Source organism: Lithobates pipiens, unplaced genomic scaffold, assembly GCF_037356315.1.
Source record: "Lithobates pipiens isolate NorthernLeopardFrog02 unplaced genomic scaffold, aLitPip1_a1.2 Scaffold_8, whole genome shotgun sequence".
Classification (NCBI taxonomy): domain Eukaryota; kingdom Metazoa; phylum Chordata; class Amphibia; order Anura; family Ranidae; genus Lithobates; species Lithobates pipiens.
Window position 1 is genome coordinate 167,483,204 of NW_027507903.1, and position 24,243 is coordinate 167,507,446.

A 24,243-nucleotide genomic window follows, 5' to 3' on the forward strand; every position below is an offset into this window, starting at 1 on the left:
GTTTAGTGTGATCGTGTGTGGCCAAGTCCGCTCAGCCGAAAAGTCTGTCAGAACTCCGTCGGAATTCCAGCAGAACTCCGACGGAACTTCTTCGGAAGTCTGTCGGACATTAGTCCGCTCGTGTGTACGGGGCTTAATAGTTTTTTTTACATGTGTAGGACAACCAACATTAGTGGTAATTTATTCTTCCAAAGCAAATACATCTTTGCACACTGGTACTTATTATTATTCCAGTGTTTTTCTTCTCCCTTGCTTCTCTTCCTCACTCAGCTAATGTGACTCTGATGCTGAAGGAGAGGGGCAGGTACCTGATGTCCTCCTTATTGACTGATGACATCATTGGTTGTTAGGACCCTGGCCTGCTGGAAGGCTGTAATGGTGCACAGTGAAAATTTGCAGCTTTGTGTAATTAATAGGCAGGCTTTATCCACCTGATGGCTTGTATACAGTTTTGGGGCAATTTTTAGGTATTTTGGCAAGGCACCCCATGGTTGAAAATGGCTGGGTTAGGATTTGCATAAGCATGGTGTCGTAATAAGCACGTCAGCCACCCCACTGGCATCTCATGTGAAAGAGCCCTTAGAGGTGGAGTATAAAATGGCTGGGCAGAGATATTTGTCAGCTGGAGGGAGATGTGGTCTCATTGAACCCTCAGCTGCAGCACTGCAGTGGCATATACAGTGACTGTAATTGAAGCCAGCTGCAGTAGAACATAGCAGGTCTTCTGCCTGCAGACTCTGGCACAAGTACCCCCTCTCCTAAACATTCTGTAGGTTTACTCCACCAAAACCCCTGCACACTCACCCCCTCCAACAGTACCAATACTTCTACAGCAGCCATGGCACTGAACGTGGTATGTAGGGGGCAGAGTTGAAGGCAGGGCAGAAGCACTTCTTCATACTGCCAATGGAGAACACTCCTAACCGCTGTGGGGGAGATGGAGGGCAGGGGAGGAGTTTCAAGACCCTCACAACAGCACACACAATGTCAAGGGCAGGGATTCTGCAGCTGTTCCCACTGTGGCACTGTTGGAAAATTGTAACACAGGCTGGCGCAAAGATGGCATGGGGCAGCCCTCAGTTTGGAGGTATGTTAATGCGCATGGGGTGATTATGGTGGGCCCAGGCACACCAGAACACCCCATGTGCATGCCTATGCACTCTATAACATTGTTAGCCACCTCCACTGTATCTAGTGCAAGTGCAGCCTGTTTCCCTGACACACACAGTCGGGGCAGCTAGTCCATATATGGCACAGGGTCGCCGATCCCTATCCATGCATCCGGCCCCATAATCAACATGCGGGGCGACGGACTCATGGATTCCAACCTGAGGTTTTTGGGGGTTTTTTGAAGCACGTGATTAGAGCCAGGGACTCTAACAGGCTTTAAAAACAGGTGGGCTCGGGGCACAGAGCACAGAGAAAATTAATATTTGGTGCTGTGAATTTGAGATTTCCCTCCCTGTTGAGGCCTTTCATCACCCTTTATAACCATTTTTACCTACAGGTAAGCCGAACCGTGAATTTCTCCTAAAATTGCCCCGTTTAGGAAATATTCACTGTATAGACATGTGCCGACATAATCGGAACATGTGAAACGGCTCGCTCATGCCGTTTTTTTTTTTTGCTGCTGTGCCGCTACCAGCAGCTCCCGCACAAATGTGTGGGAGTGACGTCATCGCGGCTCTGGCCAATCACAGCACTAGAGCCCACGAACCCAGAAATAACTCAGACAACATGTCGCCAGTCACAGCGGTGTACTGAGACTGCTACAACGGCATCATTCCAAGGTACGTATTCCATAATGAGTTAGTATGCGATGCATACTAGCTCAATATGCATTTGTCTTGCATTTTTTTTTTATCTGGGTTTACAACCAATTTAACTGCTTAATATCTGGTATTGAGATGGTTATGTGACATCTGTTTACCATGTCACTATAAATAAACAAATTAAACAAAAAATAGTACTAACACTAAGGCTATCATCAGACAGCAAGTGACAGTTGAATGTTAAAGTATTATTCAAATAGAATCTTAAAATCATGATATGTTTCCACAAATGTTCATGTTCAGATTATTCATACTAATGCAACCAATAACATAATTCATGCTGTCATGAAAGATCCTTTTATTGTCGCTGTCATCCCAACATTTTACTCCTGTCTCTACCTGGTAATATTAAGTTGTTATTGAAATGATCATAACACAGATTCATCCGCACTGTTCATAAAAAGGGTGAATCTGTCAGAGCAGGTGATACTCATCCAATTTCATAAATTTACACTTTTTTGCCATCTGAATATATGCAGCAGAACCAGGGATCACAAATTGAAGCACCGTGCATACAAATATTCATGAGAATCTAAGTTCCCTGATTTATAAAAATAATATGTGATTTATCCAATTCACTCATTTGCAAATTAATTTGCTCCTCCCTATTTGACAATAAATTCATTTTGTTTCTATGAAGCCATGAGGCAAATTACATTAGTAACCAGTGGCTTTTTGGGACGTGACTCAAGGTAGCATATAACTGCATATTAAAAGGGGCCTATGAAGTCAACTCATTGTAATATAAAGTTATTGTACATGATCAACTTGTACTACAACCCATTCAGTTTAATATGGAAATGAAAGGCAAACATTTTTTGTATAGGTATAAAAAAATATATAAACATCCTTTGTATACCTTTTGTAAGTGATCACATTCCCTCTGCTCCCTCTGTTCTCAGCTGCAAAAGAGTTGAGGGAGGAGAACCAGCAGTACACGGTGAATGGCTGTGCATCTGGGGGCATGTCAGACAAGTCTGATCATTGGAGGAGAGCACACTGAGTTTCCAGTACAGCTAGAGAACTGACCATGGTATATTCTCCTGCTTAGTGTGGTCAGTTTTTAATATGAAAGCAGAAGGACTGCCAGGAATGTCAGGGATTTCACATATAGGAAGCAATACAAACAGAACAAGATACTTTGTCATACAAGTACATGGTACAGCAGGCACTTACCAGGAATGTGAAGTGTTGGGGTAACAAATACTTTGCCATAACAGTATATAAATCATGTAATGTTATCGCTTACTAGGTTACTGTAAACATCTAATATATATATATATATATATATATATATATATATATATATATATATATATATATATATATATATATATATATACCATTTTATTTTTTTAACAGATTTGAAAGTCTAAATAAATGCCAATCCAAATGTAAACTTTCACATTTTTATCAATTGTTTTCTTTACTTGTTAATCACACTGACCCGTACTGTTTTGTTACAGATTCTGGAGTAATTACTGCTACAATGGATTTTGATTATGAAGACAGTACACCTAATACCTACAATATGAGAGTTCAATGTACAAGTGGTTTGCTGTCATCCAGAACACTTACAGATTTGACTGTGAATATTATAAATATTAATGAGGCACCAATATGTGAACCACAATTTAAAGACAAAAGAGGTAAGTGCATCTCACTCTTAAGAAGCTTAGAATCTTTTTCCTATTGATATATTTGTGTCAGCTTTATATTTTATTATTTTTTCTTTTCTAATAATGTGAAATCAGATACTAAACAAGAAAAAATTGTGAAAAGAAAAGATATTGACAGAAGAGAGACAGCAAGAAAAATTATATTGAGGGAAAGAAAAATAGGGTTTTTGGCAGAGGTAGTAGTTTCAGACACTTTCTTGCATTTTCTGTTTTAATATGTTTATTGAAGAAAAAAGAAAAAGAAAAAGGGGAACCCACAATGCAGGTGGTGCATATTAAAACAGTAAGAACAAGTATAAAGTGTGGATCAAATATTATGCCACCAGCTACTTCCAACCCAAAAGGATGCCAGGTACAGTAGGAATTCAACATAAAGAAAATGGGTCATACGGAGCAAACTGCCATCCCATTCGGAAAGCCTCCCCCCAAGGAAAACATTAGAACCAGATTTTGCTATCACCTACCATCACATTAAATTGGGCCCTGGGTAAACCTAATAAGCAACCACTAGTGATATCGATTCAACTAGATAATAGAGGAAATGTGTCAGGTACTCACCAGGGGCCGAAGTGCTGAGAGCAGCTACCCTTGCAACTGGGTGCACAGTACCCCTGAGGGTGGAACAGCGGGTACAGGGCACGAAGGGGATATACTTGAAGAGAACGCCTGGCAGGGGTTCTAACACCTGACTTGTGTGAAGGTCTGGAAGAGGGCTCGTGCAGGATGGACTGGACCAGAAGGTAAGTAGCAAGCCAGTCTGTAAAACAGGTAAGAAAAGTGCAGAAACAGGCCGAGGGTCAAACACAAGTAATCAGTCCAGGAGCCAGCAAGGCTGAGTGCAGAGGATAATCCAGAGGCAGGCTGAGGGTCAAACACAGGTATCAGTCTGGGGGCTAGCAAGGCTAAGTGCAGAAGACAGAGGATATTCCAGAGGCAGGCCGAGGGTCAAACACAGGTATCAGTCCGGGAGCCAGCAAGGCTAAGTGCAGAAGACAGAGGATATTCCAGAGGCAGGCTGAGGTTCAAACACAGGTATCAGTCCGGGAGCCAGCAAGGCAAAGAGCAGGAAGTCCATTAAACAAGCCAGGGGTCAGATCAGGAGAGAATCAGTGTAGTCTTCAGGCAATCCGGGTCACAACAGGAAGTGGTAAACAGGAACAGGAAGCAGCGGAACACAGGTGAGCTGAGGAGACAAACAGCAAAGACACAGAGCAAATGGTTGCCTTTTATAGGCCTGCCAGAGTGATCAGGTGATGTGCAAACCCGCCGTATCGCGCACCCGTGTGCGCCTTTATGCTGGTCTACCCTGCAGGCGCACATGGAAGCACCGACGCTAAAGTCTGTTGATCCTCTGACAAAATGCGGATCCAAGAAAGAAAAGGGGGAGAAGAGGAAATAAAAGGGAGAAAGACAAAGAGAATAATGAGGGGAAGGAAGAGAGGAAAAGAAGGACGAGACACAGCAAAAGGAAAAGGACTGTCCGAAAGCCCACCTCCACCCCCCACACCCCTTAGTCAGCTGGAAGTTGGAGATACTTAATCCAAGGATCCCAAACATGGTCAAACTTAACAGTTTTATCCTGCAAAATGCAGACCAGATTTTCATTGAGCACAATCCATGTCAGTTTATTTTTCATAATAGCTAAATTTACCACAGTGGTTTCTTCCAAGCAGTCGCTATAGTGATTTTTGCCACGAGAAACATAAAATATATTAAAGTCTGAGCATGTTTGGGAGTATCAACAACAGATTCGTTAAGAAGAACCACCTTAGGATTTTTAACTATATTCACCATGGTCACGGAATAGATCAGGGACTGAACTCTAATCCAAAACCGACAAACTTTGGCATATGTGAAACATCGTACCAGGTTAACCAAATCCCCAAAAACACAGAGAGGAAGCTCCCTGGTACAATTTGGAGAGGAGGTCAGGCACCAGGTACCATCTAGAAAGCACCTTATATCTTCCCTCGGCCAGGGCTGTGTTTATGATACCCTTATAGGAGGAGACCACTCGTATCGCATCACAAGATCGGTGTCACACCGATTAGAACAGTGCCATTGCCTCCAATAGGCTGCGACTTATCATGCAATTTGATCTCTCAAATTGCATGACAAATCGCTCAAATGTGAACCTAGGCTTAGTGAGCACTTCTCCTTTGCCAAGATAATCCATCCACCTCACAGGTGTGACATATCAAGATGCTGATTTGACAGCATGATCATTACACAGGTGTGCCTTAGGTTGCCCAAAATAAAAGGCCACTCTATGTGCAGTTTTACTGTATGAGGTGGGGGGGGGGGGGGGGGGCTGAAAACCATTCCTCTTCAATGGCTGTGAAAGTTGCTGGATTTTGGCAGGAATTGGAACACGCTGTTGTATACGCTGATCCAGAACATCCCAAACATGCTCAATGGGAGACATGTCCGGTGAGTATGCTGGCCATGCAAGAACTGGGATGTTTTCAGCTGAATGGCACAACAATGGGCCTCAGGATCTTGTCACGATATCTCTGTGCATTCAAAATGGCATCAATAAAATGCACCTGTGTTCATTGTCCATAGCATAGGCCTGCCCATATCATAGCCCCACCTCCACCATGGGCCACGTGATCCACAACATTGACATCAGTAAAACCCTCACCCACACAACGGCATACGCGCTGTCTGCTATCTGCCCTGTACAGAGAAAACCAGGATTCATCCGTGAAGAGAACACTTCTCCAAAGTGCCAGACACCATTGAATGTGAGCATTTTCCCATTCAAGTCGGTTACGATGACAAACTGCAGTCAGGTCGAGACCCCAATAAGGATGACGAGCATGCGGATGAGCTTCCCTGAGATGGTTTCTGACAGTTTGTGCAGAAATTCTTTGGTTATGCAAACCGATTGTTGTAGCAGCTGTCCCAGTGGCTGGTCTCAGACGATCTTGGAGGTGAAGATGCTGGATGTGGAGGTCCTGGGCTGGTGTGGTTACATGTGGTCTGCGGTTGTGAGGCCAGTTGGATGTACTGCCAAATTCTCTGAAACGCCTTTAGAGATGGCTTATGGTAGAGAAATGAACATTCAATTCAAGGGCAACAGCTCTGGTGGACATTCCTGCAGTCAGCATGCCAATTGCACGCTCCCTTAAAACTTGTGACATCTGTGGCATTGTGCTATGTGATATAACTGCACATTTTACTGTAGAGTGGCCTTTTATTGTGGCCAGCCTAAAGTACACCTGTGCAATAATCATACTGTCTAATCAGCATCTTGATATGCCACATCTGTGGGGTGGATGGATTATCTTGGCAAAGGAGAACTGCTCACTAACACAGATTTAGATAGATTGGGAATAATATTTGAGATAAATAGGCCTTTTGTGTACATAGAAAAAGTCGTAGATCTTTCAGGTCAGCTCATGATGGATAGGGGCAAACACAAAAGTGTTGCGTTTATATTTTGCTCAGTGCAGATAGCCTGAGACCTTCAAGAGCTTACATTTTGGACATAGAAAGACAGATTTATATGCTTGTATATTATTAAATAACACTTTACATATTAAAGCGGGAGTCCACCGGGACTCCGCGTTTTTTTTTTTTTTTTTAAAAGCCAGCAGCTACAAATACTGCAGCTGCTGACTTTTAAATAGTGACACTTACCTGTCCAGCGTGCCCGCGATGTCGGCACCCGAAGCCGATCGCTCGCTCGGCTGCCGGGTCCCGCCGCCATCTTGGGTATGGGAATCAGGAAATGGAGCCTTTCGGCTTCATTTCCCGGTTCCCTACTGCGCATGCGCGAGCCGCGCGGCGCAATCCGGACGGTCCCCGCTGCCTCTGGGAGCTGTGTGTTTCCCAGCAGGCAGCGGGGCACTTGCTGAAGGGGGCGGGCGCTTGCGGAACGGGGGCGTAACCTACGCTCGTTCCGCAGAGCGCTAGCCCGGAAGTGGGTGCAGTTACCTGGATTATCCAGGTAACTGCACCCCCCTCCCCCCTGAAAGGTGCCGATTGTGGCGCCGGAGGGGGGGGGGGATTCCGATGAGCGGAGGTCCATTTTAGGGTGGACCTCCGCTTTAAGTTTATTTTCATTTTTCCCATGTTGGTATATTTTTATTTTACTCATGCTGGTTCATTTGGCAATGTTGCCACTCTAAAATGTTTACCTCTAATTCTTCTTTTGTTTTGCATAACATTTATGTGCATTCTGAGTATAATCCTGACATATTGTATGAAAAATAAATGTATCTATTTTTTTGTAGTTAATAGAACAATTCCTGAGGATTATCCAGTGTATCGCTCCATATATCAAGTACCTGTGAGAGATCCAGATAGAGATGTACTTACGGTAAAAACACTGACAGCTGTCTCCTGCCATCAAGGACATTTTTTTTTTTTTGTATATTCTTTATTTTTCGTTTTTAGCAAAGATGTATAAAATACAGGTATCTTTTATATCATTAAATCATTGTCACATTTTACAATTGTATTTCACATCCAATTACTTAACCTATCCCCCCCCCCCCTTCCCCCCGAGAAAAGAAAAAAAAAAAAAAACCCCCCTTGCCTCTCCCTTCTATTCCCTCTATTCCTCTCCCCGTCCCTCCCCGTTCTCTTCACGCCTCTTGAGACCATCCTCCTTCAAGAAAGTTCTCCATTGTTGCCATTTTCCTTGATATTTTTGCCCTATTTCTTCCAGTTTCTGTATAGACTCTTCTATTACCCTTTTGTATTCTACTTTCCGCACCCATTCTGATATTGTCGGGATTTGTTTGGATTTCCAGTGAATTGGGATTAGAGATTTTGCTGCGTTCAACAGGTCTGGGACCAGTGTGTTTCTATATTGTGTGATCCCTTTCTCTGTATCGTGAAACAGACATTTCCATGGAGATTTTTCAATCCTTTCCCCTGTGACTTCAAATATAATTTCTATTATCTTCTCCCAGAAAGGGACTATTTTGGGGCAATCCCACCATATATGCTTAAAAGTCCCTGGTGCCTTGCATTCCCTCCAGCAAAGAACCCGGGTGTCTTCTCCCACTCTCTGTACTCTTTGGGGGGTCCAGTACCACCTCGCTAGTAATTTGAAGGACATTTCCGCCGTTTGGACGTCTCTTGGAAGTGAGTGGGTCATTTTAATTATTTTTCCCCTATGCTCGTCATTTCTTAATGGACCAATCTCCTCCTCCTATTTCCCTAGATATGCTGGGAACTCAGAGTCTGCCTCATGCCTTAATATTTTATAAACTTTAGAAACCCTTTTCTCTAAACATTGTGCTTCTTTAAATAATTTTTCTAATGGTCTAAGTAGTGTTTTTCCTCTCAGCGGCTGTGGGAGCCCTTGAATAAAGTGTACTATTTGCGTGTATCTCCATCTATCTAATGGCTTCTGTCCCCATTCTTGTGTAATTTCACTAAACGTGCTTATCCTATTTCCTTTCATCACTTCCGCTATTGTTATTTCCTCTCTCTTTGCCCACCTACTAAAATATAAACGCTCCTCTTTCCCTGGGAGAAAATAATTTGTATCTAAAAGTGACATTAAAGGGGAATTATAGTGCCAATTGTGCCTCTTATTAATTTTATCCCAAATTTTTAAAGTGTGTCTTGTTAAAGTGCTCGTGCTAAGCCCTAAGTCCCTATATTGGGGAGGTATCCATATCATCTTTACCAACTCCGTGCTACTTAGTGATCCCTCCAACTCTACCCAACTCTTCTCATGCTTATTGTGGTTCCAGTCAGCTATCCTTGAAATGACTATGGCTTCGTAGTATTTTTTGAAATCTGGCAATGCTACACCTCCTTTATCTTTCTCCTTCGCCAGGACATTATAGGCTATTCGCGGGTTTTTTCGTACCCATATAAAAGCTGTTATCATAGATTTTAATTTTCTAAGGTAACTTGAGGGTAAGGGGACTGGGATCATTTGAAACGTATAGATTACTAAAGGCAAAATGAATATTTTAATTGCGTTTATCCTCCCCATCCAAGTCAATCTTTTATATCTCATTTTATTTAAATTATTTTTAATTTTATTCAACAGGGGTATGTAATTAGCCGCATATAGATTAGAAACTTGCGCCGTCAATTTTATGCCTAAGTAAGACAGTTCTCCTTTGCACCACTTAAATGGGAGGTAGGTAGCTAATGCTGTCCGACTCTCCTCTGCTAGATTCAGGTTTAAAATCTCCGACTTGGTCATATTTATTTTAAAATTGGACAATCGCCCATACTGTTTGAACTCTTTTAGGAGAGTTGGGATTGTTACTCTTGGGTTGCCTATATATAGCAAGACGTCATCTGCAAATGCAGAGACTTTGTACTCCTTCTTGCCCACTCGAATACCTCTGACATCTTGATTCCTCCGGATTGCCACCAGGAGAGGTTCTAAGGCAATCACGAATAGAATCGGCGAGAGGGGGCACCCCTGCCTCGTCCCATTGAACAATTCCAGGGGGCGAGACAGGGACCCATTCACTCGGACTCTAGCTGTCGGATGTGAATATAACGCTTTGAGCCATCTCATCATCTTCTCTCCTAGTCCCATATATTTTAACGTCTCATATATAAACTCCCAATCCACTCTATCGAAAGCCTTTTCGGCATCTACCGATAGCAGTACTGTGGGGGTCTCTCTCCTGATGGCTTCCTGGATCAAGGCTATGGACTTCAAGGAGTTATCCCTCCCCTCTCGCCCCTGGACAAACCCTACCTGATCTGGATGGATCCATCTCGGGAGGAGGGTTTTTAATCTATCCGCGATTATTTTCGCAAAAATCTTTATGTCCGTATTTAAAAGGGAGATCGGACGGTAGCTCTCTAGAGCTGCTGGGTCCTTATCCTCTTTTAGAATCAGTGTTATGTGGGCACAGAGAGCCTCCTCCCGAAACTTCTCCTCTACTCCTACTGCATTAAAGTAATCGCGGAGTTTCGGCGCTAAATGTTTCTGAAATTTTTTATAGTATAGAATAGAGTATCCGTCGGGGCCCGGGCTTCCTCCGAGGGGGTGTTTTTAATTGTTCTCTCCACTTCCTCTATTGTTATGGGGGCCTCTAAGGCCTCCATTTCCTCCAACTCCCCTCTTGGGAACTCCAAGCCTCGCAGGTACTCCTCTACTGCTTCTTTCCTTTTCCCCTTGTCGCCCCCTTTCCCCCTTATATTGTACAGCTCACTATAAAAGGTGTGGAAGTTCTCTGCGATTTTTGGGGTGGAATACTGCTTCTCCCCCCCTCTATCTTTAATCATTGGGATGTGGGTCCTATTTTTGTATTCTTTCACTCTTTTTGAAATCCATTTGCCTGACCTATTTCCCCATTGGTATCTTTCTTTATTTATTTTGTGAAATGCTGACTCCCTTTCTTGTTCTAGGGTATCCTCCAGTTCTCTCTTTTTCTCTATTAACTCCTGTCTATCCCGTACCCCCATTGGCCTAGTTTTCTGCTCTAATTCATTAATCTCTCTATATAATTGGACTTTTTGTTTCTCCCTCTCCTTCTTTTTCCCCGATCCAATACTGATCAGGAGCCCTCTTGTGACTACCTTATGTGTTTCCCATAATATGGCTCGGGAAATATCTGGTGTGTCGTTTGACTCAAAGAAGTACGACAACTCCTGTTCTATCTTGCAGATAACGTCCTGGTCCTGTATTAGGGAATCATTTAGTTTCCATATTCTCTCTGCCCCCATCTCTCCCTGTACCTTAAGTTGTACTACTACCGGGGCGTGGTCTGAAAGTGTGATTGGTTTTATTTCTGCTTTTTTGAGGTTCGTCACTAGTTGATGTTCTACTAAAATATAGTCCAGTCTGGCAAAGGAGTTATGGGGTGCTGAGAAATGGGTGTAATCCCTCTCGTTTAAGTGGCCTATTCTCCATGTATCCATTAACTGCATATTGGCCAAGGTTTTCCTCAAAGCTCTATATCTCCGCTCTGGCGCCCGGGTACAGCCCCCCGAATTATCTAGTTTAGGGTTCAGAGTCCAGTTCAAGTCCCCTGCTATAATCAATTTTCCTGCTCTGAATCCCTCTACCTTCTCTAGTACCTTCTTTAGGAACTTGTCCGGATTTCTATTGGGGGCATATATGTTCACTATTGTACATTTCATACCAAGCAGTTTACCCTTTAAAAATAGGTACCTCCCTTCCGGGTCAGCCAAACGCTCCTCTATTTAGAATCTCGTAGATCTATCGAACCCCGTGGCCACCCCTCTTGAGTGGGCTGATGGCGTGTCCCCATAAAACCAAAGTGGAAATTGCAGTGATGTCAATTTTATCATTGATTCGTTAGTGATGTGTGTCTCCTGGAGGCACACCACATTACCACGCAAGAATTGAAGTTCTTTGTTTATTTTATACCTTTTTTCTTTCATATTTAATCCCCTTACATTGTATGATATTACGTTAACTACCGCCATCAATCACTGTTGCCTGGGATCGGAGCTTCACGTAGGCTGACCCGAAGGCACGCACCTTTGGGGGTTGAGAGGGAGGGGGAGAGCGGCAAGGATAATGAAAGAAACCCCCCCCCCCCCGAATCCCCCCCACCTTTGTAACCCCAACCCTTTCCCACCCCCACTCCGCAACAATACCCCTAGAAGGGTTGGTCGGAGTCCTCCCCTTTCCTTGTTGCTCTTATGGGTTTGACACATATCTCGTTGGTGTCCTCTCGTCCCCATAATTACCCGGGGTCTCACACCGGTAGCTCTCCAAGGGTCTCCTCCCTCCCCCCCTCCTCCCTCCCCCCGCATCTCCCTTCCCCATGTCTCTTTCCTTCCCCTTTCATTTCTCTGGGTCTATCTTTACGTTATCTTAGGGTGACCCCCTCTGGATTAAACTCTGCTCCTCTCCTTCTCCTCCATCTTAGGTCCCTTTGTGTAGGCCTAGTGCCCTTCTCTTCTTCCTCCCACCCTGGTAACTGGGGAGGTGTTATGTCCAACCTTTCACAAAACCCATTCAAATCCTCAGGGAATCGCAGAATTGCAGAGCGGCCCTCTCTTTTCCCTTTCAGGCAGGCTGGGAAGCCCCATTGGTAGGTTGCTCCTTCTGCCAACAACCGTTGTGTAAGGGGTTTTAGTAATCTCCTTCTCTTCAACGTTTCTGCCGCAAGGTCGGGGAACAGCTGCAATTCTGCACCTTCAAAGGTCACCCCTGTCCTTGTCCTCAGTTTTTCCATTATTAAACCTCTCTCTTCCATGTAGTGGAACCTTACTATCACATCTCTAGGGGATTCCTCCCTTTCTACCCTCTGCCTAGTAATTCTGTGGACTCTGTCTATCTTTAAGGTGTCAGTAGGCTCTCTCTCCAATACCGGGTTAAATATCTGCTGTACTATACCCCCCAGTTCCCCAGTCCTATATTTCTCTGGGAGGCCTTTGATGCGTACATTCTTCCTTCTGCCTCGGTTCTCTTGGTCCTCTAATTTATACTGGAGGTTTCTGTTCGCTGTCTGGAGAGAGGAAATTTGACCTGTTATCTCATTCAGCCTTTGCTCCTGGTTGTCTAATCTTACCTCTATTTCTTCCACCCTCCCGAGGATTTGGCCTATGTCTGCCCTTACTCCTGCTATTTCTATTTTTAATGACTCCTCCATTTTGGCAAACATCTCCGCTAGCATTACCTTTATTGAGGATGCCTCCTCCCCCTGGGGTATAAGTTGCGACGTCCCTTCCCTTCTATTATCCTCTTCTACTGCTATTATCTCTTCCCTTTCCTGAGGGGGTCTGCTATTATTATGGTTGGGGATACCTACTTCCTTCGAGGCCCCCATCTTGGTTCCATTTACCTTACCCCCTTTACTTTCTTCTGGTATCTTCTGCCTATTGAGTCCTGATCTCCGCATTGTTCCTGACTTAGGGCTGATCGGGCCTTCCTCTAATAAGCTAGAATTACTTGCCATGTACCGCTGGATACCCCCTGGGCTGGGCACCGGCGGCACATTTTTACTTGATTTAGTTTTCCCTCTCATTCTTCCGTTTAAGTCTACCCAGTTCTTTTCTACTTCTCCCGCTCCCCTTCTCGCCCTCTGACTCCTCCTATCTATCTTCTCTTTATGATCGAGGCCTACCACTTGTTACTTCCCCTCTAGTCTATCTGGGGGTCCCCGTAAATTTCAGGTCGGGAGTGTATATAGTGAGGTCAAGATAAGCACACCCCCTTCAATCAACCAACTAGACCCAAGTGTCCTTCCCCATGAACCTGTTAGCCGGCTCTCCCTCCTTTCTATCCCTCTTACCCAGCGAGGGTAAGGATACAGCCGTAGATACCCTAAATTTGGGGGACACCGACACTAGGATCAGTTTCTACCTAGGTCTAGCTTCCACTATCCACGTCTCCACTTCCTACTACCAGACCCCGACCCCCCTTACTTCAATGGGTTTCAATGGGTTACATAGGCCCTTTGAACAAAAAGTGTCCAGATTCAAATACCAGTACAGGATAAGTATGTCGGAAAAACAAAAACCAAACAAAAATGAGGGCAGAGAGAGTCAAGAATCCGGGAGACCACTATGGGTGATGGTAGTTGTCCGCCCAGTCTTTGTCACTTTATCTACCTACATAAGTGGGCACAAGCGGCGTATCTACAAATATTCCGACTTAACACTGTAAGGAATGGCAGTAATACCAGTTGTCTACAGTATCTTTATCCGTTTAACCCTCTCCTGCCACCAGAGTGTCCTGTCCCCTTCTCCTTCCTTCAGAGCGATACTTCTCCACCTGTTACTGCCTATTACCGTGGTGCCTTCTTGGCTTCTCTATTCCAGTTCTGCTTCCCTCCTTCCAGACACAATCAAGGTGATGTAGATCTGGGCTCAAATACTGCAGAGTTAAGTTGGGGGTGTGCTGTTAGCCGGGGGGTATTTGCGAGCCCCTGTTTACCCTGATTAAGGTTCTTCGGCTTATAATCCTCTGACGTTCCCTTGCATTAGAGTCAAACTTCAGGGTACTGTTGTCAAAGCGGGGTGTTTCCAGGGCTCTACCCCCCCCCTCTCAACACGTTCGGGGGCCAGAATGTTATGGTATCTCCGTTTGTACCCCCCCCCTATTGTTTGTCACAGCTACTAACGCAGGTATTTATGATGCAAACTATTGACAACCCCACATGGGACATAAGCCGCCGCTCCGAATGCTCACTAGTACTCGCACACCTCCACCGGTCCCCTACTCAGGGCCATTCTCCTCTGTCCGAACATTGACTCGGGGGGTTAGTGTTTCGTACAACTTGGTTCGCTGTTCGGAGGGCCTGCACACCTCTACGCCTTTTCTGATTGAGCGAATCTTCGGGGCTTTTGGTTATTGCCTTTACACAGGCAGCCCCCCCTCTAATAATGCTACTATGCGCTCTCTCAATGCGAACAGAGCCTATATAGATGAGCGAGTTTAAAGCAGTCCTTTTAAAATCTTTCCAGGACTTCTTTCCTACTTTCCCTCAAATCAGCTCCTCGTGCATGCCCCAAAGAAATAAGGAAGAGTGTCTATATTATTGCGTCTCTTACTGTGCACCTCTCCGTATGTCACAATCCACAGTTCACAGAGTTCCCTCAGATCTGCTGCACTTCTCCTTTCTCCCGGGACAGCCACCCCTCACTCCCCAGCTTAACTCACGTTTTGTTGGTTTCCAGCAATCCGAGCCAGGAGCCGGCCTCTTCCAGTGTCAGACCTTACCATCCCTTAACAGAGGGACGTGTCTCTCGCTTTGCCGTGGAGGACGGATTGTTGCTGATCTTTATCTCGGGGAGTGCCTCTGACCTGCGACCTGGTGTGTCCTCTGTGTATACTGCGTGAGGCGGGGGCCCGCTGTGCTACTCGCCTCTTCGTCCCCTAGAGCTCTGGTCCGGCGTCTGGGGCCCGGCATCTGGATGCAGAGGTACAGCGTGACCGCCTTCTAACGGGGGGACAAGTCGCCTCACTCCCAGGCTAAGCTGTAGGCTATGGAGGGGTTGGCGCGTATTGCGGGCGCAGTCCGGCTCCCCTCCGCATGGATTGGAGGGGGGTGACCGGTCCGTTCGCCGCTCAGCTGTCACCGCGTGGCGGGGGAGGGAGCGATGATCCGCGGGGATTCCATAGGGCGGGGAGGGATGGAGACGCTTAGCTCGAGCCTACCTCCTGGTGCTCCGCCCCATCCGATATTCAGTTAGCTGCCATCTGCCATCAAGGACATTTAAGATGAAGACCAGCCCACCTGTCGGAACGGGACGGAGTGACTGAGCTGGCTGATGCAGAAGCAAGCTGCAACCACTGGACCAAAGTCACCATACCAAGTTTCCTATACAGTTGGTGAGCGGGTTGCTACCCACTGTTTTCTAAACCATTGCACCTAGTCAGACTTATATACAGGCCTCGCTGGGATACTTAGTCCCACGGAGGAGGAGTATAGCAACTGACGCTAGGCAGGCATAAGGCCTACTTACTATCACACTTCAAGCACTGTATTATATTTGCAACACTGGGATCATCCTTAATTCAACTTTAACTGCTTTAATCTTGGATTACAAATTTATTAGGAGTTATCATTGATATATAACATATATCACAATACAATATATATATATATTAAATTGTTTGTAACTGTTTTATCAAAGTTCATTGTCCTGTCAATCTATGTTGGATGACAGTACAATTGCTGTAATCACCTATCTACAAATATATATAGTAAAATATACTTTGGTTAAGTACCTCGTTGCGTGGAGTATTGTTTTCTCCCAGCAGGTGGAGCCAGTGGATCCTGAGAGGACAATATAGGTATATTGTGATATAATATATTTTACTGTATTGTATTGCACCACAGCTGTGTCAAGGGGACTGAGGCAAATTAATGGGGTTTTGTTACTAGAGTGCAGGCCCAAATCAAACCAGCCGCTCCTTCGGGGGTCAGTGCTACACCAGCTTCCTAGCATGCTCCTTAACAACTAGCTAGTCTTCACACAAAATTTGAATTGGTCGATCATTTTTCAACTGATTCAAATTGAATCATTAGAAAATTAAGAAATTAAACTAAACTAAATGAATTCGGAAATTAATCAACACAACTAAATTGGTAACATAACAAATCTACCCAAAACAAAACAATTTTTTCTGTTCTGCACATGTCTAGTTCAAGATTTCCTTTGCTTTTAACATTCAATTAAAGAATGAATGGACTTTACACAAAGAAAACCATGTACACAGTGAGAAATTCCTACTTTTGAGAAAAAAAATGATATTCTGTTCCTTCAAATATTCTCATTACTGTGGTCCAAGTGAATATCAATTTGACCCCACTAATGATTAGAAAAATGAATGAACATTTTTACAATGTTCTTACAGCAAAAAAAATGTCAAATGAAATTCTATTAGTCTATACCCAGCTCACATAAGTCTTTTTTTTCATTCAACCAGTGGGTTAAATGAAAAAAAAATGTCCCAATTTCTCATCCACACGTTCAATGTGAATAGGGGAATCATTACAACCAAGAACACACTAATCAGTGTTGCTGGCTGTAGCCGGTGGAACTGACCATTCAGGAGAAACCTGGCAAGCTGGGCATATGTGGATCAAAAGCTGTCCGGTCTTGCTGAACCACATACATTTTGATCCATGCTCAAATGAGTGTCTCTGGATCCTCTCAATCCGATCACTGTGTCTCTGGCACTTCAGGTCACTCACACAACCGAGTAGGGTTGCATTCCACACAGGCACACAGGCAATAAGTTGCTTCCTCCGGGAGGCCTCGGCACAAGTCACAGGCAGGCCATGCGTTCCCAAGAGACCTAAAATGGCCGCTCAGAGGGTGCCCATGGGTAGGTCACTCGGCATCCTAGGTAAAAGGGTCAACTCTCCAATGTAAATGACAGTCACTTCCTGTAAATAGTTAATTGCTTGAAAGCTAAATATTATTTAAGTTCACTTTCAGTGTTTGGTCGCTAGATGGCGCCGAACACTAAGCCATAGAAATGTCCATAGACTTTTGTTATAACATGCTAACATACATTAATAGACAGGAGAGTCAGCACTACACACTCACCCTACTTTTTATCTTTCATCCTCCAAAGATATCCGGGTCTTTGTTTCACAACCTATTTTGGCCTGTTACATGTTATAACTCACATGTGGAGAAAATTGGTTAACATGACAATAAACAATCTGTATTTCCGTAACTTGAGTTTAAACCCAAGTGTGTCATACCATAACATATGTTGGACAGAGGAGCCTCCCACCAATTCACATGTGATGGGGAGCTGTCCTGTGCACTCACAGCTGTCACTATAATGTCTGGTACAGATGCTTCAAGGGGTGAGTTGGGGTTGTCCCTTCCTGAATCGTCAGTAGAAGGACCAGGCACTTCAGGGTTTCTTTTACTGGTAATCTGAGCCGCTTCAGAGCATTCACCCAATGTATCATACTGCATGTCAGTCTTTTTGGGGGGTGAATCACTCTTCACAGCCCTTCCCTCTTTCCAGAGGCACGCGGCAGGGCTGCCCTCTCTCTCCGGCCCTTTTCACCATTGCCATGGAACCCCTGGCGGAGGCCCTACGCACCTCTCCACACATTAGGGGCCTGCGCATTGGCTGGCTGGAGGAGAGGGTTGCCCTGTATGCGGACGACCACCTGCTCTTCCTCAACGATGCAGACTCCTAACTCACAGGGGCACTGCAGATTCTAAACTCATTCTCCACTGTTACGGGCCTTAGAGTTAATTGGTCAAAGTCTCTTCTGTTTCCTATAGATCCCGCAGCACGCACCACCGCCCCCCCCCAATATACCTTTACAGTGGGTAGATAGCTTCAAATACCTTGGGGTGGTGGTCTCGAGGCAGGCTTCGGACTTCTTGCCCCTCAATCTGTCCCCAGTAGTCCACGAGACGCGACTGCGACTGAGGGCATAGGAGTCACTACCCTTATCCCTGCTAGGCCGGATAAATCTGTTAAAAATGAAAATCCTGCCCAAATTTACCTACTTGCTTCGCCAATCTCCACATTGGATTCCTAAATCCTTTTTCACTCGGCTACATAGTCTCTTCGTCTCCTTTGTCTGGGGGACCCAGTCCCCCAGATACAGTTGGTCAACACTAGTACGCCCAACCTCCCAGGGGGGGCTGGCGTGCCCCGACCTACATAAATATTTCCTGGCCACCCAACTAGTCACTGCGGCCTGGTGGCTCACTCCAGATACGACAAACCCCACCACCTTGGTCGAGGCGGCTGTGGTGAAGTCGTTGGAGGCTCTACAATTTTTACTTTTTCGTGGCCCAAAAGCCCCGTACCCGTTGACCCCCTCCATGCGCACTACACTTCGTGCTTGGAGGGTGGGACTTCAACTTGAGAAGTATCCTAAAAATGCACTTTCCCTGGCTGCCCCCTTGTGGTTAAACCCCACCCTAGAGCATTTTTACAATTTGCCTGAACCACACGCTTGGACTAAATTCAACATTAAAAGGGTGGTCCAGGTGATCTCCAATCAATCTCTGGCCCCATTTCCTAAACTGATCTCTGATTTCAACACCCCAACAGTTATTTTTTGAGTTGTTATGAGTTATTTTTTTAGATACCTTCAACTTTCCCACGCCTTCAGTCGCCAATTCTCCAACCCCCCCATCCAGATCATCCAATCCACCCTGGAGGACCTCCTCAGGTCTGGATGCGCACAAAAGCCCACCTCTCGACTCTACTCTCATTTGGTGCTGACCTTCCTCTCCACTCTGGAAAAACTCAGGAACAAATGGCTGCACGACATACCTGACTTCGATAATGATGATTGGGATGATGTATGGGACTTCCCTATTAGATCCCTGGTCTCCCTGAGAGACCGCCTAATACAATTCAAAATGGTCCACCGTGCATATTTCACCCCACATAGGCTGCACAAAATGAACCCCGCCTCCCCCCCAGCTGTTGGCGATGTGGAGCGATACCAGGTGACTTCACCCACATTTTTTGGACCTGCCCACCCATTGTCGACTACTGAAAGGAAATACTAAAGGTCATCTCACAGGTCACCACCATATCGCTCCAACCCTCCATGGCAATATGTATACTGGGCCTGATGGAGGAACTAGTTCCCACTGTGGCTAGCCCCACTCTGGTCGGACTGCTCCTCTTTTATGCCCGCAAAGACATAGCCCTTAGCTGGCGTAAGCCCACTCCTCCTCCTCTATCTTTGTGGAAACAACTAGTTAGCAATAGCCTGCCCCTGTACAAAGATTGTTACACTAATAGGGGTTGCCCCCATAAATATGTTAAGGTTTGGTCCAAATGGCTGGCAGATCCCTCCACAGCCTCTGACTTGCACCCTTCTTAACCAGATATTTTCCTCCAAAGTATAGGAATATGCAATTGTGACTGTAATTGTATTTTGGTGATGGATGCTCTGGGCCCACTGATGTCATCCTACCCACAAATGCCACCTGCGGGAACCATTATGAGGTCACTGGCCCACTGTTATGATGCACGCAACTGTTTGCCTCATCTCATGTCTCTGTAGATACCAAAGCCCACTCTGGTCATGACCAATGTATGTTGTTTGTTTTTTGTTAAATGTTTCAAAACTCAATAAACAGATTTTCAAAGAGAACAACAGCAGTAAAGGGTAGATACAGGTGTATACTCCGACGGAGGCCTGCATCCTGCAGATGGCTGTATTAGAGAACACCGGCAATAAAGGGTAGATACAGTGTATATTGTGCTGTGCTGGAGGCACACAACACCCACTAACTCCTGCCGATGGCTGTATTAGAGAACAACAGCAATAAAGGGTAGATACAGGTGTATACTACGCTGGAGACACACAACACCCACTAACTCCTGCATGACACCGGAAAAAAACACTACACAAGGCCGCCGGGTTACCGACACCTCTTGGTCTGAGCCAGGGAGGCTGGGATGCTGGGTTGTTCTGAGACAGTGATGCTGGGTTGTTCTGAGACAGTGTCGGGGCTTTTCTCTATGGGTTTCTATCACGCCTTTGGGGCTTTCTTCATGTCGTTACGCATTTTGGAGTTAGCTGACACTACAGGGCACCCTGTTGACTCCTTCACCAGGGCCCTCTGTAGTTTTCTGCCGGCTTTTGGTGTTTTATCTCAGACTTCACTGGACTTGGGCACACTCGTCGAAGATGTCCAATTTCTCCACAATTGAAACAAACTTGGTCACCCATCGACCTCTGATTTGAGGGAGTGGGTGCGGCCTGAATTACTTATGTCGCCATTTTTCCCTCTGTTGGAGAGACTTTTGCCAGCAGTGAAGTCAGAATTTCCATCATTTGTACCATTTGGGACTTTAAAGTAGCTATTTTAGAGTCCTGCTCCACTGTCCTTGTAGATCTGACTCCAACTAAAGAGGTAGGGGCTGTTTGAACAGTTGCCTGCTGGTCATCTAGCATCGCCTCTTCGTCTCTCACCACTCGGATAAGGTCATGGTATCTTAATGACATGACGTCCACAGAGGTTATCAAATGAAGCCAGACTGGGTAAGAGCGCAAAGCCTCTCTTAAGATCTGCTGTATCCTGGCTTGGTCTATGGCAGAGGGCGTCATTCCTTTCTTTAGCACAATCTGACATAACATTTTATTCAGACTTGTGATGTATTTGGAAAGACGTTCTCCTTAATGCTGAAGAGTGTGTTCAAACTGGTAGATTAAATTACCCACTTTTTCTAACCGCCCAATCTCTTCTTGCAGCATGACTAAGTAATCAAGGCTGTGCAGGTGGTATTGCTGAACCTCAAGTTCCTGACAGCTTCTGCAGCAGCTCCTCACAGGATCTCACTTATACGCTGTTTCTTTTGGGCCTCTGGCAGTTCCCATTCCTCCAGGACCTGCATGGCCTGCTCTATCCAGACATCAAATTCTTCCTCCCCAGCTGGCACAGGCTGCTTTCCTGAGAAGATCCTCAACTTACTGTACCCAATCTCCACGCACACTGTGCTGCTTTTCTGGCACGTTGATGCAAAGTCTCCCAGAGCTGTGAGGAGCTCTGGCCCTATCATGGTCAGAGGTGATGAGGTGGTGGCAGTTTCTCTATTTGGCTCTACCTGACCAAAACTGAAAGGGCCCTTTTGGGAGACTCTTGGGTGTACTATGTAAAACTTTGATTTGTTTCCTAGTTGTACACTTTTGCCTCTGAAGCTTTTGGGTACTCCCTTCTTCTACTCTAACAATGCATGAATGTGAGAAGTCTCAGTATCTTGCTTGATGGCAATCACCCATGCTTTTCTGTCTGGGGACAGTAACTTTACAACTCTACTGACCTCCTCTTCATCCCAGGCCTCACCAGGGAGCTCAATTTCCACGCTCGCTTCTCCGCGTGCGCCTTCCACTTCGCACCACTGTACCACTGTGGTGGCTGGCACCAAGGGGACGGGCTTGCTTGCAGAGTGACGGGCTCATCGCCCCCACATGTAGAACTGACCACCCTAAGGAGCTGCTGAATTGAGTTGGGCCTGCACTCTGCTAATGAACCCCACTGACTTGGCTCAGTGCCCTTGACACAGCTGTGGTGGAATACAATACAGTACAATATAATATATTACAATATACCTGTATTGTTCTCTCAGGATCCACTGGCTCCACCTGCTGGGAGAAAACAATACTCCACACAACAAGGTACTTAACCAAAGTATATTTTACTATATATATTTGTAGATAGATGATTAAAGCAATTGTACTGTCATCCAACATAGACTGACAGGACAATTAACTTTTATATATATATATATATATATATATATATATATATATATATGGGAGCTCCCCCTACTTTTATAGCTATGCGTGAGATCTCACTTAAATCACTCAGTCTTTATCTTCTGATCTTCGCTAGCAATGTAACTCCTTATAAATTTGTAATCCAAGGTTTAGCAGTTAAAGTTGAGTTAAGGGGGATCCTAGTGTTGCTTCCGAAAATACAGTACAGTGCTTGAAGTGTGATAGCAAGTAGGCCTTATGCCTGCCTAGCATCAGTTGCTATAGTCATCCTCCGTGGGACTAATTATCCCAACGAGGCATGTATATAAGACTGACTAGGTGCAATGGTTTAGAAAATGGTGGGTAGCAACCCGCTCGCCAACTGGATCGGAACTTTGGTATGGTAACTTTGGTCCGGTGGTTTCAACTTGCCTCTACGTCAGCCGACTCCGTCACCCTTTCCTGTCCAATCAGGTGGACCTGGTCTTCCGATGCTCAAACGAGTGTCTCTGGATCCTCTCAATCTGATCTCTGAGTCACTGGCACTTCAGGTCATTAACACAACCGAGCAGGGTTGCGCTCCGCATAGGCAATAAGTCGCTTCCTCCAGGAGGCCTCCACACAAGTCCTCACAGGCAGGCCATGCGTTCCCAAGAGACCTAAAATGGCTGCTCAGGGTCCTTTCATCTCCTACCTAGTGTGCAGTGCAAGAGAGGGTGCCCATGGGTAGGTCACTCGCCATCCTGGGTAAAAGGGTCAACTCTCCAATATAAATAACAGTCATTTCCTGTAAATAGTTCATTGTTTGAAAGCCAAATAATATTTAAGTTCACTTTCAGTGTTTGGCCGCTAGATGGCGCCAAACAGTAAGCCATAGAAACAGCCATAGATTTTTGTTATAACATGCTAACATACAATAATAGACAGGAGAGTCAGCGCTACATATATATGCTAGCAGTTCTCAAATGGGATACGGTTTGGGTTTGTCAGGAGTGATGTATTACATCCTATGCTTATGCACATGCATCATGCATTTCGATGGTTCGGGCAAGTCGTGTTAATCCAGAATCCAGGGAAGGTGGCATTTAGGGCAGCCCTAGCATTCAGAAAAGCCCAGAATTCTACCCTTTATCTAGATATGTTCTGTCTCATGCCCTCTGCCACAGTCACCCTGTGGTGAATTTTGGAAGGTACAACTCTCATAAGAAGCGGGTACCTAAGGACTCTGATGTGATGTGGGAAGATGGAGGTACCAAGGACTCTGATATGAAGGGTAAATGGGAAGCTAAGGACTCTGATACGAAAGGAAGGGCTTAGACACTGATATGAAAGGGGAACACTGATGACTCTAATGTGAAAGGTGGGACTGAAGACTTTGATGTGAAAGGGAACAGTAAGGACTTGATGTGAAAGGGGGGTGTCACAGATGCTTGGCAGAGATCTGATATTAGCGCTGCTTTCTTTCCAAGTGAGTCATTGCTTGTATGACCACCTAAATTGGTCAAAAATTCCTTCTGACCTGATATAAGACCTCCAGGATCCTAGGGCAATCCTAGATCAACCACTGTTCCACCAGAGTGAGGATTTGTCTAGAAACATGTATGATTTTTGAAGGGCAATCCATAAGTGCCATTGTCACACATATCCCTGCCTGTCTGAAGATGCCGCAGGTTCTGCCACCCTTTGGCCTGCAGAAGAAACTGGCCAGTTTGCTCATCTATTCATCAAACTGTGCACAGGCTGTGTCAAACTCACATTCAGCCTGAACCCATTTTTTGCATTATGGCACTGTGTCGCTTTAACCACTTCCTGACCGGCGCACGCCAATGTACATCGGCAGAACAGCACGGCTGGGCAAATGGGCGTACCTGTATGTCCCTTTAAATTCGGATTAAAGTCGGATTGCGGGTCCCGCAGACTTGATCGCCACGAGGATACCCACAACTGTCACACAGGGAGGAAGAACGGGGAGATGCTAATGTAAACAAGCATCTCACCGTTCTGCCTAGTGACAGTGTCACTGATCTCTGCTCCCTGTGATTGGGAGCAACGATCAGTGATGTGTCGCACATAGCCACGCCCCCACCGTTAGAAACACTC

At 45.4% G+C, this 24,243-nt stretch overlaps 1 protein-coding gene across 1 annotated transcript in view; it reads left to right on the top strand.

Annotated features, from left to right (window-relative positions):
* Nucleotides 1-1,059: 1,059 nt before the first annotated feature.
* Nucleotides 1,060-24,243, top strand: part of LOC143962002 (cadherin-related family member 4-like) — a 147,096-nt gene continuing 123,912 nt past the window's right edge. The window contains exons 1-3 of the mRNA XM_077471346.1: nt 1,060-1,087; nt 3,299-3,481; nt 7,753-7,838. Of these exons, the coding sequence (XP_077327472.1) occupies nt 1,060-1,087; nt 3,299-3,481; nt 7,753-7,838 (297 nt within the window). The remainder of the gene's footprint in view (nt 1,088-3,298; nt 3,482-7,752; nt 7,839-24,243) is intronic.